We start from the raw sequence: 18,614 nt of genomic DNA on the forward strand, positions 1-18,614 counted from the left end.
TAAATTAAACAAAATGTAAAAAAGTAAGATATGAAAAACAAATAATTAGAGGGACTATATACAGGGGGTACCGGTGTCGAGGTATTTGAGATAATTATGTACATGCAGGTAGGGTTGCCTCCTGCAGTGGACATTGATCCTCGCAGACAGAGGGCACTTACTGTAACAATGCTATTTAGCTGTCACTACTTCATAATGACAGAATTGAACTGAAGAAGACATGCTTTTTGCGCTGAACAGTGCGCCAGAGATTATGCAATTTGCCCCAATTTTCAATGGCAACATGAGCCAGTTTACTCATTGATTTAGAGGTTAGTGGTGGAATGGTAGAATGGAAAGGGGGTGACACTTTCAGGCTAGTATGATCTAATGCAATAGTACTGTATGTACTATGGCACATTTTTGTAATTTCCCAGGCTTTTATCCAGAGCGACTTACAGGAGCATTTAGGGTTAAATGCCTTGCTCAAGGGCACATCAGCAGAGATTTTGTCACCTAGTCGGCTCGGGGATTGGAACTAGTGACCGTTCAGTTACTGGCCCAATGCTCTTTACCGCTAGGCTACATTCCCATTCAGCTTGTCGTTCGGCTGATGCCTCTCTACTTCAGATCAGAGATTATCCACCATACATGTACATTAGAAATCTTACCTGAAGTGGATCTCATTCCCCAACCTGTGAATTGGACTGTAAACAAGTCTATATTGTGCAACCAAGTGTTGGTAAATTAGACCTAATTCTCCAACTTGTAAACCATTTATAATTGTAGGTGTTCAAAACATATGAATGAAGGAAATAAGGTGTTTCCCTCTTGGATACTGTGCCTTGCCAAAGTCTAGGAATAGATTCTCAAGATCACCACAGCAATTGTCTCAAGTATTCTGCAGAGGGGAAAGATTGCTGGCGTTTCAGCAATATTGGGTAATTGATTTTTTTCTTCTTCCCATTGTGTCCTATAAGTGTCAAACCTGCTGCCCAACTGCCATATATTCATCCTGTAGTGCCTTAGTTTGTTTTATTTCTTAATGATGCGATCAGGGCAGTGTTATTATTATTGCAAGTGGACTACCTACTAGCTACATTTTGACAGGGTTGAGTGTATAGCTGGTCTTTTTACGCATAGGATCCAGCTTGTGTACAACATTGTAATAACACACCAGTTTAGCAATGTCATTACAATACCATAAGACTTAAGTTTGCACACATTTAAAATGAAGGAAACCAAATATTGTATGAAGTTCCTTATTAAAAAGTAATGAAGGATTTGGATATTTATAATGGATTTCTGAGCAAGGCAAGGTGTCTTTGTTTTGAAGGTAAGAACACTGGATATTGAATAATGCATGTCAACAGTATTGGCATTCTGAAACTTGTACATATGACATGCTACAATAAACCTTATGGTGTATTCAAGTGTTAACGAACTTGACAGATGTATGGTACTAGTGTATGTGGGTGTTGTGCAACATTGGGACTTGGAGTAGAGTGGAGAGTGTGGGTACAACACAGGACTTAATTGTACAAAAAGACAATTGCAAATAAATTATCTAATCATACTGCTTCTCACCACATTCTTAGTCGAAACATCAATAAGAGCTATGTCAGTCAAGTGTTTAGCCTGCTGTTTAATAAGCCCATTTCACAATAATGAACTGTTTATCGGAGTTGAAATAAGACTCATCAGCGATGACTGTTGCCTCTATGGAAAGGCTGGTACTGGCAAACGTTTGCATGTGTGGTCCTCTCAGCCATCACCTGTTGCGCTTCAAGTAATCTTTCACCCAACCAAGACCTTCATTTGTAGAGCCTGAAATAAGTATCAACTGTTAACACACAATGCCATTATCATGAAGATTAAACTGGTTCTTGCCTCACTTCAATCAATAATGTAACAGTGAATTGAACTGTAGTCCCAGGGCAACTTAGGCTGTATTTAAACAGCCAGCCATTTTTTTCAGTAATTGGTATTTTGACAAATCAAGTCAGCTCTGGAAAGGATCTGATTGGATAAAGTATCAGAATTGGGCTGCCTGTGTAAATGCAACCTAAAGGTAGTTCAGAGTCCCAAATGGTATATTTCCTACATTGTGCACTACTTTTGACTAGGGCCCTGGTCAAGAATAGTGTGCCATTTGGGATGGATCCCACCTAGTGGTTTGTATTCACAGCCGATGTATCCCTGGTAACCCATCTCCTCCAGTAGACTGAAGAGATATGGGAAGTTAAGTTCTCCTGCACTGTCTGGCTCGTTCCTGCCGGGCACCTGGGCTATCTGGATGTGACCTGTAAAAGAGAATGAAAATGGATATTTCATCACCATTAAAGTAATAACATTTTCTACAACTATCATAGGTCAATGTGGACATGGATGCTTGGACACCATCTGATGTGCCCAATTTGCTACTGATGGTATGGACTAATATGTTTGTTTCCTGTGTAACTTGCTATCTGCACTAGTATCACAAACAACACCACTTACCGATGAGAGGGAAATATTTGTGTATGTTCTGTGTCAAGTTGTTGTCCATTATCTGCCAGTGGAAGACATCCTGCAGCACAGAGGGACACAAGATGGCTTCTGTCAGTAAGATTTAAGCAGTAGAATTTACAGGGATTTGAAGAACCTCTCCCTATTACAAACTGCCTTAAAGCTGAGGGAATTCTCAGGTTACTGAATACAAACTAGGATAGGTTCTCCCAAGAGAGAGACACTTTTTGCAACAGGCAAGTCGCTTCCTAGAACAAAATACTATGTCTAGTGGGACACAAACAAACAAGATGTTTTGTTGTTCTGTCTTCTGGCTGTATGTTTGTCTGGCTCAGCCACTGCCTAAAAGTTTGACTCAATAATTGCTCGGTGTGTATCTAAACCATTAGTTCCAAACAGAGAGAAAGATCTGTTTAACCATCATGCCAACTCCTTGTTACACCAAACAATGAGCAATGATGTTAACACAAAGAGATCTTGGACCACTGGCCAAGCTAGGATCTGATGGCAGTAGACTAGGTAATAAAATATTACCTAGCCCTATTAATGGCATTGTTCTTCATCAAGACAAACTGACGAATGTACTACTTACCATCTGTAGTTTAATATTTGGGTGGCCAACCTTCTGCAGGATTGCAGCCGCTAGGGTGAAATATTATTCAAATAGGTTAAACAGTATAAGTAATACAATTCCACTTGTGCAGTGAATGTTGACATTGGTTCACAAATACACATTTAAATACTGTGTCTTCATTTTGATTGCTTGTCTTTATAGGGCAATGCCTAAAGCCTGGGAATGATGCTACGTTTCAATACGTTTTCATTCCCAGGCTAACTTGCCATGGAAAAGCATCAGTAGCCGTTACCCTGATGTGGACTGTCCAGGAAATATCTGGGATCTGTTATCCGTGTGTTGATGGGCTCAATCAGGCCAGTGATGCCCTCCTGAGAGAAAAAAGCACAACACAAAACGGGACTCCTTATTACAAACACTATGGGCCAGACACATATTAAACTTAGTCCTGGACTAAAAAGCCCCTTTAATGGAGATTCACATTTGAGAGGACATCGGCAGCATGTTTTAGGTTTTGTACAAAGGTGTCCTCCATTTCCACGGCAATGGTAGCTCGGTCTGCCCCCACAGGTACCCTCCCAGCCATCAAGTGGATCCTGAGGAAACATTTAATTTATGAAAAGGTTATAAATACCAACACATTTTACTTTATGGCAGGATCCCCTAATAGTCAGCCCACTTAACAAAAATATAAATCGCAACATGCAATAATGTCTGACTTTATATGAACTAACTAGGCCAACCCACTTGGGAGACAGTTTGACCCACTGGGGAGCCAGGCCCAGTCAATCAAAATATGATTTTCCCCACAAAAGGGCTTTATTACAGACAAAAATACTCCTTAGGTCCATTAGCTGTCTTGGTAGCTGGTTTCAGACGATCCCGCAGGTGAAGATGTGGAGGTCCAAGGCTGGCGTGGTTACACGTGTTCTATGGTTGTGAGCCGGTTGGACAAAATTGCATATTTTAGAGTGTACTTTTATTGTCCCCCAGAATGTAAACATGTCTAAAAAAAATAATTCCACTGACATTATGGGGTATTATGTGTAGGCCAGTGACAAAAATGCTAATTTAATCAATTTTAAGAGTAACAACAAAATGTGGAAAAAGGGGTGTGATTACTTTCTGTAGGCACTGTACCGGTTGTCTTTCTTGAGAAAAGCAACCATTTCCACCCTAAGCTCACATACTGGCTGCCCTCTTGAGAGCATTATTACCCTTGCTTAGCCACTGAACATCATTATGCAAAAGTAGATGATGCTCAGCAGACTACGAAGCAAGTGATGTTGCAGGCTAGATGTTGATCAGATAAAGTTTCATAGCCATAACTGAGTCCATGGTGTTTTAACTTATCGCTGAGTTAAGAGCAAAGCACACTCTGTATCAGGTAGTGTAGTGATCTCATCTGCAGTGAACGCACAGATAGGCGGGCAAGCAGACCCTGTAGCCCTGTTAGCAGCTTTGATTGGCTATAACTGGTATGTTGGATGACATTGATTAACAGCACTTAATGGGCAGGACTACAGGAAAACAGATTATCCCGTTGGAGAATATTGAACGAGTGCTCCCGTTGGCATTAAACAACATCACATTTCTGGATTTTTTTTTCAGCATTTTTTTTTTTTTTCAGAATTGATCAAAGGGCCATTCTACAGTTGATAAACTGGCGAGATCTGGCCCACGGGGCACCCTTTGAATAGCCCTGGTGTACAGTGAAGCTGTTTCAGTCACCTGATGCATAGTGTAGTGGGCTTCAGATGAGCTGTGCTCTCAATGTGTGTGTCGCTCTCACCTCCTGCAGTCCAGAGCCTTGGCGTACTGCATGGCCAGATCCAGACCCTTTCTGAAGTCCTCCTCTCTGCCAGGAACAGCACCCAGACCAAGATCACCTGCCTTAGCATCTCCTACAAAACACAGTTGTTAAGTCAATGTTCAGAAGAAATAGTGGCACATTCTTGTGGATCAGTAGGATGCATATTTTTTACATATAGGTAACGTTAGGTTGAGTTTCCTTCCAAATGTCAAAAAAATGTATTTATTTTGTGTCATGTATATAGCTAGTACAGTAGCCTGGGCTGCTGTCAACACATGATAATAGCTAGCTGGCTACACCAGTAACCCTTCTCTGTCTTACCAAGGGGGGTGTTAATCAGCACCACATCAACCCCAGTAGCATTCTTGACTCTCTGGAGCTCCTGTAAGTCAGAGTCATACAGCCATGCCGCCTCCACAGCCTGAAACCCAGCCGATGCAGCAGCATAGATTCTCTGGGTAAACTCTGGCAGATCCGTAAACAACCACGAAAGATTCGCGCAGAATTTTAATGGGGGCATGTTTCTTGTGGGGTGGGCTGGCAAGCTAACGTTAGTCCGCTTGCTAATGTTCAATGGGACAACCGCTCTAAGTAGCTAGCTAGAATAGCAGGATTAAAACTCAAGGTCCATTGTCTCAGCTGTCACCTGATGTTGTTTGTTTCTCATGTGATGTCAAATATTGATATAACCGAGCTGCCAGACAGGAGTGCTAGCTAGCTAGTAGAGTTCATTATTCTCTGTACTGCGACTCATATGTTGCACATGCGCACAACGAAACAAATAGTTTGACAACACGACGCGCGTGCACTTCAGTGGCCAATTATCAAATCAGTGAATTTGATTGACAGCTATGGTTGCCATGTTTGCAGTTTTCCAGTGAATTGTGCTACTTTGAAAACTATGTCGCTATTTAGACTGTCATTATGGTGATACCTATTTCCAAACCTTTTCCATAAAACATATTAATTCCTTAGTACTGTTGTACATCAAGCTATAACGGTGACAAAGCATAGGAAAACGACTTTAGGCGCTCTAGAGCGCATTAGATAAATTCGGTTAGAGGTAGGTGGTTTAAACTGCATTCCATTGTCTACTTTGTTTATGGAAAACAATACCAAGCGAAGTGTTTTACTCATGCTCAGTTCTTAGGTCTCGAGCGCTGCGTAACTGGACATTTGAAATGAAAGTTATGGAACTCCCTCGTGTCCTTCTGTAACGGGGAAAAGACCACAGTGAAACTGACAGTAAATGTTGAGAATTATACATTTGTGTCTGTTGGCCATCAATTGGCCCATTGATTTATATGCCTTTTTACATGTTGAAATGACGATATCACTGGAGTCATTGCAAATCAATTTGTGCCACTTCTGTAGCCTACTTGGAGCTGGCAAACGGATTTAATAAATAGCCTATAACTTCAGTTTATTATTGTTGTAGCCATGTGTTATTATGCAATTATTAATGGCCATATTTAGTTAATGAAATTGGAAGTTATTGTGATCATGGTCTATTGCAATTGCCGACAGACACTTCAGAACAAACTTCCTGTAGATTTTTTGGGGGGGACTATCTGTTGTTCCATGTAGTGAATATGTTTTTCAATGTGTTTGTATGCGCTAATTATCAAATAATAATTGTTTAAAAAAAAAAAAGATTTCAAGGGTTCTTAAAAATCCAAATCAAGTAGCTAAATGATTCTTGGTATGACCTTAAAACGATTCCATAAAGCTTAGTAGAAGCACCTCTTACCTCGAAATTGCCTGTTCATGTTGAATAAAAATGTGTCCGTCAATTTGAACTAAGCGAGCTGCTAAATAGTTCAGCTTACATCTTGCCTAGGCTACTCTAGGCTATCTGAAAATGTCGCTCACTACGAATTGTACTTGGCTATACACTGTGACAATAATTGTCTGACTTTTTTTTCTATAATAACTTATTTGAGTCTTGATTACTTTTGCATCAGCAGCATCCCTTTCCCTCAAATGGTGGGATCCACTGTGGTCTATGAAGTGGCTAGGGATGCTATGCTATGAGGTAGAGCGATGCCTGAGTAAATCTCTCTATTTTCATCTCAAGTGGTGTGAAGTAGCTCGCGGGTCTGCGTACCCACATCCACACCAGTCAGAGCTGGCCCTAGCAATTTTAGAGCCACCACTCTTGACAGCGGATACATTTCCTGCAATTCCCCCCAAAATTGCCATGGGTCTTCGAGAAAATGTTGCAGTTTTAAAGATGCACTATGCAGAAAATCTCTCCGCCATTGCCTGATTGCTAAAATTGTAATAGTTCACTTAATTTCTGTTTGTGACAAAACAAGCAAGTATAGTGTAGAGAATCATCTAAACCGCTTTGAAATGTACTTTCCATAACCCAAAATATTGTATTTTCAGCTCTTTGAAGCAGAAGCTGGTGTGCAAAACCAAAAGTAAAAGATGCAATAACTAAACTTAAGAACAGGAAGCATAGAAATACCCATATAGAACAGATGCTTCTTAGACTTGCTTTCAATGACAATTACAGATCTATGACAAAGTTTTTTTTATGTGAATTTGGTGGTGTTCACAAAGGTTACATATTCCAACTTTAAAGCAAGTTTGCTGCAATTCTACACATTTTGCCATGGGCAGACAGAAGATTTAGCAATTTTAAAATGCAATTCTGCACATTTTGCCACAGGGTGGAAATACATGTTTTAAGTTGTAGAGTTCATTTCCTGCGATTCGACAAATTTTGCAATAGGGTGAAGAGAAATGTTTGACGTTTTTAATTAATATGATATCTAAGTGAGAATGACTAACATAATCAATGGGGGGCCTAGGTTGTTAATTCGACCATGATTACTACAAATATAAATAGCCGGCTAGACTAACTTACCAATCTAAAACATTTCAGCTGACATGGGCTAACTGAGAGACTGTCTGACATAACAAAATAAAACTGCTGATTCACAACCAAATGTAGAAACACACTTTGCATTGACCTGTTCTACTGTACACAGTGAATGCAATAAACTTGATTCATTTTTCCCAGTCAGGTGACAAATTGTCCTCTCTGTCACGCCCTGATCTGTTTCACCGGTCCTTATGCTTGTCTCCACCCCCCTCCAGGTGTCACCCATCTTCCCAATTATCCCTTGTGTATTTATACCTGTGTTCTCTGTCTGTTTGTTCGTATTGTTTGTTCAAGCTTACCAGTGTTTTTCCTGTCAGCTCCTATTGTTTCCCAGCCTCGCTTTGCTAGTCCTCCCGGTTTGACCTTTGCCTGTCCTGACCCTGTACCCGCCCGCCTGACCTTTCTGCCTGACCCTGAGCCTACCTGCCATCCTGTACCTTTGCCCCACCTCTGGATTACTGAACCCTGCCTGTCCCTGACCCTGAGTCCGCCTGCCTTACCCTGGATTATCGACCCTTGCCTGCCTTGACCTGTCTTTGCCTGCTCCTGTTGCTACAATAAACAGTGTTACTTCGACAGTCTGCATCTGGGTATTACCTTGATTCCTGATACTCTCAGTCCCCTATGTGGCTTCGTCAGTCAGTCCCTCTCTGATTTCCAGCCTCTGTTTTCTCTCTGTCATCCATTTAGCACTATAGTGGCAGCAGGGTTTGTTGCTAAGCAATAGAATCTGCTTCCTAATTGCAAACATTGTTATGCTCCACAACTGTGCCTTTGTTTGTTTCCCCCTCTCTAAAGGCTTGACTAGTGGAATTGGCAGAGGTGCTGACTCCTTCTGACATAGAAAAGCTGCATTTAAATTAGAAACACCCTTCTTCACTCTGCCAGACACCCTGGGCAGTATTCTACAGCCTGATTGCTCAAAGAAGGTAACTTACATTGATATTTTAGCCATTTAGCAGACGCTCTTATCCAGAGTGACTTACAATTAGTGCGTTCATATAGCTAGGTCAGACAACCGCATATCACAGTCTTATTTATTTAGTCCCTCAATAAAGTAGTATCAGCAAAGTCAATACTATTAGGAAAAGGTAAAAAAAAAAGAAATGGGCGTACTCAGCTCATAGGGCAGACTAATTTCCTATTGTCCTGGCTGGTTCATGTTGCTGGGTTATCATTTGAATGACAAGTAAAATCTGGTAGATAGAAAATCTGGAACATCCTCCTTGAGAACATACCTTGCATGTACAGCGATGACGACTTCATACATTTGAGGCCATCTCACCCATTGACTTTGTTGACTTGCAGATACCATAGCCCTAAAGGATTCTGTTAATTTCTTACAGACCAGCTGAAGCACAGTGTTTTTTGGTTAAACCCATATGCCCCAGTGACGGAGTCATTCTATGGCCACTGCCACCTATGGCTGTAGGTAGCCTAAAAAACAGACCTCCTCCCAAGATGGCTTTAAAAAAAACACCTCCATCTGCAACCCAAATGGCACCATATTCTCTACATATTGCATTAAGGGCCCTGGATAAAAAGTAGTGCAGTATATAGGGAAAGGATGCCATTTGGGATGAGGTGTAGCGCTGCCCTGAGCCCTGGGCCCGGGAGGGGGCACTGGTACAGGAAACTGACAAGCGGACCACACACAGACCTCATACGTCCTAGCACTAAGAAGCCTACTTTGGGGTGACAAAAAGAAACCTAGGGCCTTTATTGATTTCATTCTTCAGGCTGATGTTTCTAACAGTGATAGATGTTCACAACATTACTGCTGCAGTGGAGAGAGGGGGGAGGATTTAGGGTTCAGGTAGAGAGAGGAATGTACAGCTGTATTCTGTTGTGGCCTACGAGATCTTCTCTTGTCCCTTGCTTTTGTTAGGTAGCCTATGTTAAGCATAGGCTATTGTTCACATGTTCCAAGTAAGACAAAATGCACATGCATTATCATTTGGAGTGTTCATGACAATCTGGGTTTGGGGTACTTTCAAGGCTTATTCCGAAGATTTGTGGATCTTTTGTTTCCACATCACATGCTTAGGGAGTATGCAGCTGACTTCTGCTAATCATACTATCCTACAATACAATCCAGATTTAATCAATTAATGCATCCTTTCATGGATGTGTGGTTTTATTGATGGAAAACCTTTGTTACATTTTCAGGGAATTGGATGACTTTTTCATTCAAAATAACACTGCTATTACACCTGTGCTCTGCTGTTAGTAATAGCATCCCATATTTCACATTCATTGTTGTTCCATGAACACCTTCTGTGGTTTGTAATACAACAATGCATTGGGCTCCCAGTGAGCACCTGATCATTCATAATAAGGCAGCCTTCAAATGATATTTCCGTCAGTGGAGCTGTTGGAAGAGAAAATCCTCTCCCATCTTATTACATTCAGGGTCTGCAGAGAGAGAGAGAGTATATGAGCTATCTTCCTAGGCTGAATCCCAAAAAGCACCCTTTTTCCTACATAGTGCAGAAAAGGCTCTGTCAATAGTAGTGCACTATATAGGGAATAGGGTGGCAATAGGGACGCAGCCATAACAGCCCTTCCTGCTGCAACCTAACCTGAATTATAAACAGGGCTATGGAACTCCGCCACCGACGGAACCAAATAGGTGAATAATAATATCCCAAGCAACATTAAAATTAATCATGGTAGGAAATGGATTTGCCCTGTAGGGGGGGGAGCTAATCCTGGGCCACATTTGATACATGGCAAATGTCACCAGGAGCGAGACAACAAGAGCAGAAATAGAATTGTCCCTCATTGCATTTGATAGGGGAACAATCTGCCCCTTGCCAGTTCTGTAGTACACTGTGTCTAAAGATGAGGTGTTCATATTCATTTCAAATCAAATCAAATCAAATTTTATTTGTCACATACACATGGTTAGCAGATGTTAATGCGAGTGTAGCGAAATGCTTGTGCTTCTAGTTCTGACAATGCAGTAATAACAAGTAATCTAACTAACAATTCCAAAACTACTGTCTTGTACACAGTGTAAGGGGATAAAGAATATGTACATAAGGATATATGAATGAGTGATGGTACAGAGCAGCATAGGCAAGATACAGTAGATGGTATCGGGTACAGTATGTACAAATGAGATGAGTATGTAAACAAAGTGGCATAGTATAGTATAAAGTGGCTAGTGATACATGTATTACATAAGGATACCGTCGATGATATAGAGTACAGTATATACGTATGCATATGAGATGAATAATGTAGGGTAAGTAACATTTATATAAGGTAGCATTGTTTAAAGTGGCTAGTGATATATTTACATCATTTCCCATCAATTCCCATTATTAAAGTGGCTGGAGTTGTGTCAGTGTGTTGGCAGCAGCCACTCAGTGTTAGTGGTGGCTGTTTAACAGTCTGATGGCCTTGAGATAGAAGCTGTTTTTCAGTCTCTCGGTCCCAGCTTTGATGCACCTGTACTGACCTCGCCTTCTGGATGATAGCGGGGTGAACAGGCAGTGGCTCGGGTGGTTGATGTCCTTGATGATCTTTATGGCCTTCCTGTGACATCGGGTGGTGTAGGTGTCCTGGAGGGCAGGTAGTTTGCCCCCGGTGATGCGTTGTGCAGACCTCACTACCCTCTGGAGAGCCTTACGGTTGAGGGCGGTGCAGTTGCCATACCAGGCGGTGATACAGCCCGCCAGGATGCTCTCGATTGTGCATCTGTAGAAGTTTGTGAGTGCTTTTGGTGACAAGCCGAATTTCTTCAGCCTCCTGAGGTTGAAGAGGCGCTGCTGCGCCTTCTTCACGATGCTGTCTGTGTGAGTGGACCAATTCAGTTTGTCTGTGATGTGTATGCCGAGGAACTTAAAACTTGCTACCCTCTCCACTACTGTTCCATCGATGTGGATAGGGGGGTGTTCCCTCTGCTGTTTCCTGAAGTCCACAATCATCTCCTTAGTTTTGTTGACGTTGAGTGTGAGGTTGTTTTCCTGACACCACACTCCGAGGGCCCTCACCTCCTCCCTGTAGGCCGTCTCATCGTTGTTGGTAATCAAGCCTACCACTGTTGTGTCGTCCGCAAACTTGATGATTGAGTTGGAGGCGTGCGTGGCCACGCAGTCGTGGGTGAACAGGGAGTACAGGAGAGGGCTCAGAACGCAACCTTGTGGGGCCCCAGTGTTGAGGATCAGCGGGGAGGAGATGTTGTTGCCTACCCTCACCACCTGGGGGCGGCCCGTCAGGAAGTCCAGTACCCAGTTGCACAGGGCGGGGTCGAGACCCAGGGTCTCGAGCTTGATGACGAGCTTGGAGGGTACTATGGTGTTGAATGCCGAGCTGTAGTCGATGAACAGCATTCTCACATAGGTATTCCTCTTGTCCAGATGGGTTAGGGCAGTGTGCAGTGTGCAGTGTGGTTGAGATTGCATCGTCTGTGGACCTATTTGGGCGGTAAGCAAATTGGAGTGGGTCTAGGGTGTCAGGTAGGGTGGAGGTGATATGGTCCTTGACTAGTCTCTCAAAGCACTTCATGATGACGGATGTGAGTGCTACGGGGCGGTAGTCATTTAGCTCAGTTACCTTAGCTTTCTTGGGAACAGGAACAATGGTGGCCCTCTTGAAGCATTTGGGAACAGCAGACTGGTATAGGGATTGATTGAATATGTCCGTAAACACACCGGCCAGCTGGTCTGCGCATGCTCTGAGGGCGCGGCTGGGGATGCCATCTGGGCCTGCAGCCTTGCGAGGGTTAACACGTTTAAATGTCTTACTCACCTCGGCTGCAGTGAAGGAGAGACCGCATGTTTTCGTTGCAGGCCGTGTCAGTGGCACTGTATTGTCCTCAAAGCGGGCAAAAAAGTTATTTAGTCTGCCTGGGAGCAAGACATCCTGGTCCGTGACTGGGCTGGGTTTCTTCCTGTAGTCCGTGATTGACTGTAGACCCTGCCACATGCCTCTTGTGTCTGAGCCGTTGAATTGAGATTCTACTTTGTCTCTGTACTGGCGCTTAGCTTGTTTGATAGCCTTGCGGAGGGAATAGCTGCACTGTTTGTATTCGGTCATGTTACCAGACACCTTGCCCTGATTAAAAGCAGTGGTTCGCGCTTTCAGTTTCACACGAATGCTGCCATCAATCCACGGTTTCTGGTTAGGGAATGTTTTAATCGTTGCTATGGGAATGACATCTTCAACGCACGTTCTAATGAACTCGCACACCGAATCAGCGTATTCGTCAATGTTGTTATCTGACGCAATACGAAACATCTCCCAGTCCACGTGATGGAAGCAGTCTTGGAGTGTGGAGTCAGCTTGGTCGGACCAGCGTTGGACAGACCTCAGCGTGGGAGCCTCTTGTTTTAGTTTCTGTCTGTAGGCAGGGATCAATAATGATGATTATTATTGCCAAAGGTCATTCAATGTTCAGCTTGTTGCTTTGCAAATGTTCTATTCTATCCTAGGTCACTAGTTATGCAAAGTGTGTATGATTACAGATCCAAATCGATTTATTTTGAATAACAAAAGCAGATAATAGCCTTTTTGGTAGCACTTATAAGTACTATTATGTTTTATAAATCAACTGTTAATGTGCTATGCCGATGTATTTTTGTGTTCATTTTTTTTTCTTCTCTTTGCCATGCACTCTACCAATTATCCAAGCATGTTCTCTACACCACTTACTGTATGAAGCCTATTATTGATGCTCCACACTGTAAAATCCTCAGATGTAAATTATATAGTGATGAGGTCACAGAAGGAGGTAATAGCAGGTGAGACACTAGACAAAATTGCATGTATCAATGAGTGTCTCATTTCATCAGCCATTTTGGCTCTCAGCACAGGTTAAATCCCAAATGGCATTCTATTCCCTATATAGTGCACTACTTTAGGCCCATAGGGGTCTGGTCAAAATTTGTGCACTATATAGGGAATAGCATGCCATTTGGAAAGAAGTCTCATCTGTGATTCATCACTAACAATGACTTGATTTAGAATGAGTACAGCTGTGGTGGGACCACCTTCAATCCTCCTGGGCTTGCTGGTTTCTCTGAACACCCTGATAGGGTTAGGCTGTCTTAGCATAGTGTGTTTAGTGAGACTCACATAGAGATCCCTGCAGAGAATGAATGGATGATTTCACATGATCCACGAACGGAGTGTTCAATAACATCCTGGTACATAATTTACCAGGTAGTGAATGGTAGCCTACAGTAGTAATTACAATGTAATAACCTAATATTCATTAAACAAGCATAAAACAAAGTGAAAACATCATTCTTCATTGCTGCCAGAGCATTTTGTAAAGTCATTTTATGATTTCCCAATGTTGACAGAGTCACCAACAAATGTGAGTTGACAATAGTCTGCTGTGGCTAGGGTCTTTCCAGGTGACATGTTGTTTCCAACTACTGTCAGGTAGGGCAAATGATTGCTTCAGGCTGAACCGCTGTTGAATAAGTTGTTTGATGGAAATTCAAAAGGTTAGTCAGTCTGATGTCAGCAAGGTGACTCGTTTCAAGTTTCTTAGAATTCCTCTCCCAGCTTTACACACGCACGCTCTCTCTCTCTCTCTCTCTCTCTCTCTCTCTCTCTCTCTCTCTCTCTCTCTCTCGCTCTGTGCTTGGTTAGGCTGATCTCATGGACCACCTGCCTTCATTATCTCTGAGGAGACAGACAGCTGTGCTGAGGTAAATAAATGCTAATACTAACATGTCTGCCCCTCTGACAACAGATAATAATAGCAGTGTCACTGGGCTGTGGCACTTACATAGCAACCTGAACCTGCAGCTGAGGTAGAAAACCTCTGAACTACTTTATGTATGGTTCTCTCTGCAGACATAAATACAGTGCATTCGGACGTATTCAGACCCCTTAACTTTTTCCACATTTTGTTACGTTACAGCCTTATTCTAAAATGTATTGAATACTTTTTTCCCCTCATCAAACTGTACACAATAGCCCATAATGACAAAGCGAAAACAGATTTGTAGAAATGTTTGCATATTTATTTATATAAAAAAAAACAGAAATATCACATTTACATAAGTATTCAGACCCTTTGCTATGAGTCTCAAAATTGAGCTCAGTTGCATCCTGTTTCCATTAATCATCCTTGAGATGTTTGTTTCTACAACTTGATTGGAGTCCACCTGTGGTAAATTCAATTGATTGGACATGATTTGGAAAGGCACACACCTGTCTATATAAGGTCCCACAGTTGACAGTGCATTTCAGAGCAAAAACCAAGCCATGAGGTCGAAGGAATTGTCCGTAGATCTCCGAGACAGGATTGTGTCGAGGCACAGATCTGGGGAAGGGTACGAAAACATTTATGCAGCATTGAAGCTCCCCAAGGACGCAATGGCCTCCATCATTCTTAAATGGAAGACGTTTGTAACCCCCAAGATTCTTCTTAGAGCTGGCCGCCTGGTCAAACAGCAATTGGGGGAGAAGGGCCTTGGCCAAGGAGGTGACAAACCCGATGGTCACGCTGACAGAGCTCCAGAGTTCCTATGTGGAGATGGGAGAACCTTCCAGAATTACAACTGAGCAAAGAACAGAGAGATCCTTGATAAAAACCTGCTCCAGAGCGCTCAGGACCTCAGACTGGGGCGAAGGTTCACCTGCAAACAGGACAACAACCCTAAGCATACAGCCAAACCAACGCAGGATTGGTATGGGACAAGTTTCTGAATTTCCTTGAGTGGCCCAGCCAGAAACCAGACTTGAACCTGATCAAACATCTCTGGAGGGACCTATAAATAGCTGTGCAGCGACGCTCCCCATTCAACCTGACAGCTTGAGAGGATCTGCAGAAAAGAATGGGAGACATTCCCCAAATACAGGTGTGCCAAGCTTGTAGTGTCATACTTAAGAAGACTCAAGGCTTTCATCGCTGAAAAACGTGCTTCAACAAAGTAAAGTAAAGGGTCTGAATACTCATTTAAATGTGATATTTCAGTTTATCATTTTTATAAATTTGCTAACATTTCGAAAAAACTTTTTGCTTTGTCATTATGGGGTATTCTGTGTAGATTGATGAGGGTGAAAAAAATAAATAATCAATTTTAGAATAAGGCTGTAATGTAACAAAATGTAAAAAAAGTCAAGGGGTCTGAATACTTTTCAAATGCACTGTATAATATGTTTTAAATATTTAAATGTGTTATTCTTAGTACCCTTGTGCCGTTGTGTGCTCCAAGAATGATGGCGTAAAATAAAGGCTTATATGTATTAACAGAATGAAATAAGTTTAGCATATTCCCACTAATTCTCATGGTGCTTGAAGAGTATGGGGAATGAATGGATCAGTCTGACTCCAATAGCATATAGACCCTTTAACCTCCTTTAACCTCTTTGACGGACTATTTTTTTTTCAATTGAAAAATCACAAGGGAAGAGCTACCCACCCTATTTTCGGAGGAACCATCCCACCCAAAATACACACATACACACACACACACACACACACACACACACACACACACACACACACACACACACACACACACACACACACACACACACATACACACACACACAGGATCAGAGAGGAAGCATCCTACCCAGATTCAGGCTGGGGAATTAGTATTCTGGCGACACACCAAGTTGTCATTGTACCACCCAAACAACCCTTACATCTCTCTTTCACCCACTGGCTTTTACAAGGGATAGAAATGACATGTGATTCTCGCAGCAAGCATTGGGGCCTCCCTCCCTGCTAGGGTCCCTCTGCAGGGAAACAGTGGTGACAGCTTGACTTTAATGAATTAGGCCTAGTGATGATCTGAGAAACAGTCCTCTTCTTCTCTGGTGTTTCTCTGTTCCAATCCCCATTCTGTTTTTGTCCCTATCATAAAAGTCTCATGATAATGTTGAGTGTAAAGTACAGTTTTACTATCTGGGCTGTGGTTCATCGTAGAATATCTTTGTTTTCTGTTTGCGAGTACTGATCAGTGCTGGGCTGTTTTTTGTTGCTGTTGTGCTGCTAAAATGATTGTTGTATTGTCAGCCTATATCTAGGGAGGACAGAAAAGCCTGTTACAGTAGTAACCATTCTAACCTCACTCCTATACTTCTGTATAATGTCAAGTATATTTGTCCTGAGCAGTCAAAATAATGTCTTGAAGGTCTCTTATTTGACACCCAAACTATTTGCTTCTAAATGGCAGTGTTACTTTTTGCGGTTCAGAGGTGGGTGAAGGGAAAAATAGTGTGTTCTGTCTCTGCAAAGAACAGAGTGAGGTTTTCATGGGTTGCTTTGAATTTGACTTGATCCTTCAGATGTGTGTGTAGGCTACGTGCGTGCATGCGTGTGTGTGTTGCAAACCTCAGATCAATGGGTATGGTGTTGAAAGGAAGCAGCTGCTGTTTTCTCATTAGCCATTTAAGAAAAACAGTGCACATCTGGCCGGCCAACACATACAAACACACACATCATGGCTGCCCAGATCTCTCTTGTCCAAAGTGAAGAGTAATTTGTTTAGCATTTTCAGCAACATAAAGCAGACCGTCAGAGAAGATTTCCAGTGTGATTCTGGTTTCAAGAGGCAACATTACTCTCTTGGTAACCATTATCTATTGAAGTGCAAAACAAGCTGTCACCTTGTAGCTGATCCCATTTCTATCTGAATCACAGCAGATGTGCACACAGACAGAGGATAGCTAACAGAGGGAAACACTCCCAAACACTAGAAGAACAGATCCTTTCTTTTACTGAAGGTGATACAAATCTTCAACTATACATACACACAGTTACCACCAACACAATGACACCATAGCGAAACACCTCATTGTGTATCAGTAACCTAATCTAACAAGACACGTGCAGTTGAAGTCGGAAGTTTACATACACCTTAGCCAAATACATTTAAACTCAATTTTTACACAATTCCTGATATTTAATCCTAGTAAAAATTCCCTTAGGATCACAGTTAGGATCACCACTTTATTTTAAGACTGTGAAATGTCAGAATAATAGTAGAGAGAATGATTTATTTCAGCTTTTATTTATTTCATCACGTTCCCATTCGGTCAGAAGTTTACATACACTCAATTATTATTTGGTAGCATTGCCTTTAAATTGATTAACTTGGGTCAAACGTTTCAGGTACCCTTCCACAAGCTTCCCACAATAAGTTGGGGGAATTTTGGCCCATTCCTCCTGACAGAGCGGGTGTAACTGAGAGGTTTGTAGGCCTCCATGCTAGCACATGCTTTTACAGTTCTGCCCACAAATGTTCTATTGGATTGAGGTCAGGGCTTTGTGATGGCCACTCCAACACCTTGACTGTGTTGTCCTTAAGCAATTTTGCTACAACTTTGGAAGTATGCTTGGAGTCATTGTCCATTTGGAAGACCCATTTGTGACCAAGCTTTAACTTCCTGACTGATGTCTCGAGATTTTGCTTCAATATATCCACATCATTTTCTAATCTATTTTGTGATGTGCACCAGTCCCTCCTGCAGAAAAGCACCCCCACAACATGATGCTGCCACCACCGTGCTTCACGGTTGGGATGGTGTTCTTCAGCTTGCAAGCATCCCCCTTTTTTCTCCAGCATAACAATGGTCATTATGACCAAACAGTTGTATTTTTGTTTCATCAGACTAGAGAACATTTCTCCAAAAAGTTCCATCTTTGTCCCCATGTGCAGTTGCAAAAGGTAGTCTGGCTTTTTTTATGGCGGTTTTGGAGCAGTGGCTTCCTTGCTGAGCAGCCTTTAAGGTTATATCGATATAGGACTTATTTTACTGTGGATGTCTATTCGTTTGTACCTGTTTCCTCCAGCATCTTCAGAAGGTCCTTTGCTGTTGTTCTGGGATGGATTTGCACTTTTCGCACCAAAGTACGTTCATCTCTAGGA

General features: G+C 42.2%; 1 protein-coding gene across 1 annotated transcript; it reads right to left on the reverse strand.

The window, feature by feature from the left end:
• Nucleotides 1-1,604: 1,604 nt before the first annotated feature.
• Nucleotides 1,605-5,667, reverse strand: hyi (hydroxypyruvate isomerase). Its single transcript, XM_021604464.2, has 8 exons — nt 5,196-5,667; nt 4,854-4,965; nt 3,543-3,657; nt 3,354-3,432; nt 3,080-3,129; nt 2,479-2,548; nt 2,148-2,282; nt 1,605-1,806 (listed from the first exon to the last, which is right to left on the reverse strand). Exons 1-8 carry the CDS (start codon nt 5,392-5,394, stop codon nt 1,751-1,753), a joined length of 816 nt encoding a protein of 271 aa, XP_021460139.1. The 5' UTR covers nt 5,395-5,667; the 3' UTR covers nt 1,605-1,750.
• Nucleotides 5,668-18,614: the final 12,947 nt, after the last annotated feature.

This window comes from Oncorhynchus mykiss, chromosome 5, assembly GCF_013265735.2.
Source record: "Oncorhynchus mykiss isolate Arlee chromosome 5, USDA_OmykA_1.1, whole genome shotgun sequence".
NCBI lineage: Eukaryota > Metazoa > Chordata > Actinopteri > Salmoniformes > Salmonidae > Oncorhynchus > Oncorhynchus mykiss.

Bases quoted from the DNA above. Each gene is read 5' to 3' on its own strand.
- hyi (XM_021604464.2), bottom strand. From the start codon at position 5,394: ATGCCCCCATTAAAATTCTGCGCGAATCTTTCGTGGTTGTTTACGGAT. The intron at 3,658-4,853 runs GTGAGAGCGACA...ATGTTTCCTCAG, and splicing joins AAGGCTCTGGACTGCAGGAG to GATCCACTTGATGGCTGGGA. The intron at 3,130-3,353 runs GTAACGGCTACT...ATTTCACCCTAG, and splicing joins CCTGGACAGTCCACATCAGG to CGGCTGCAATCCTGCAGAAG.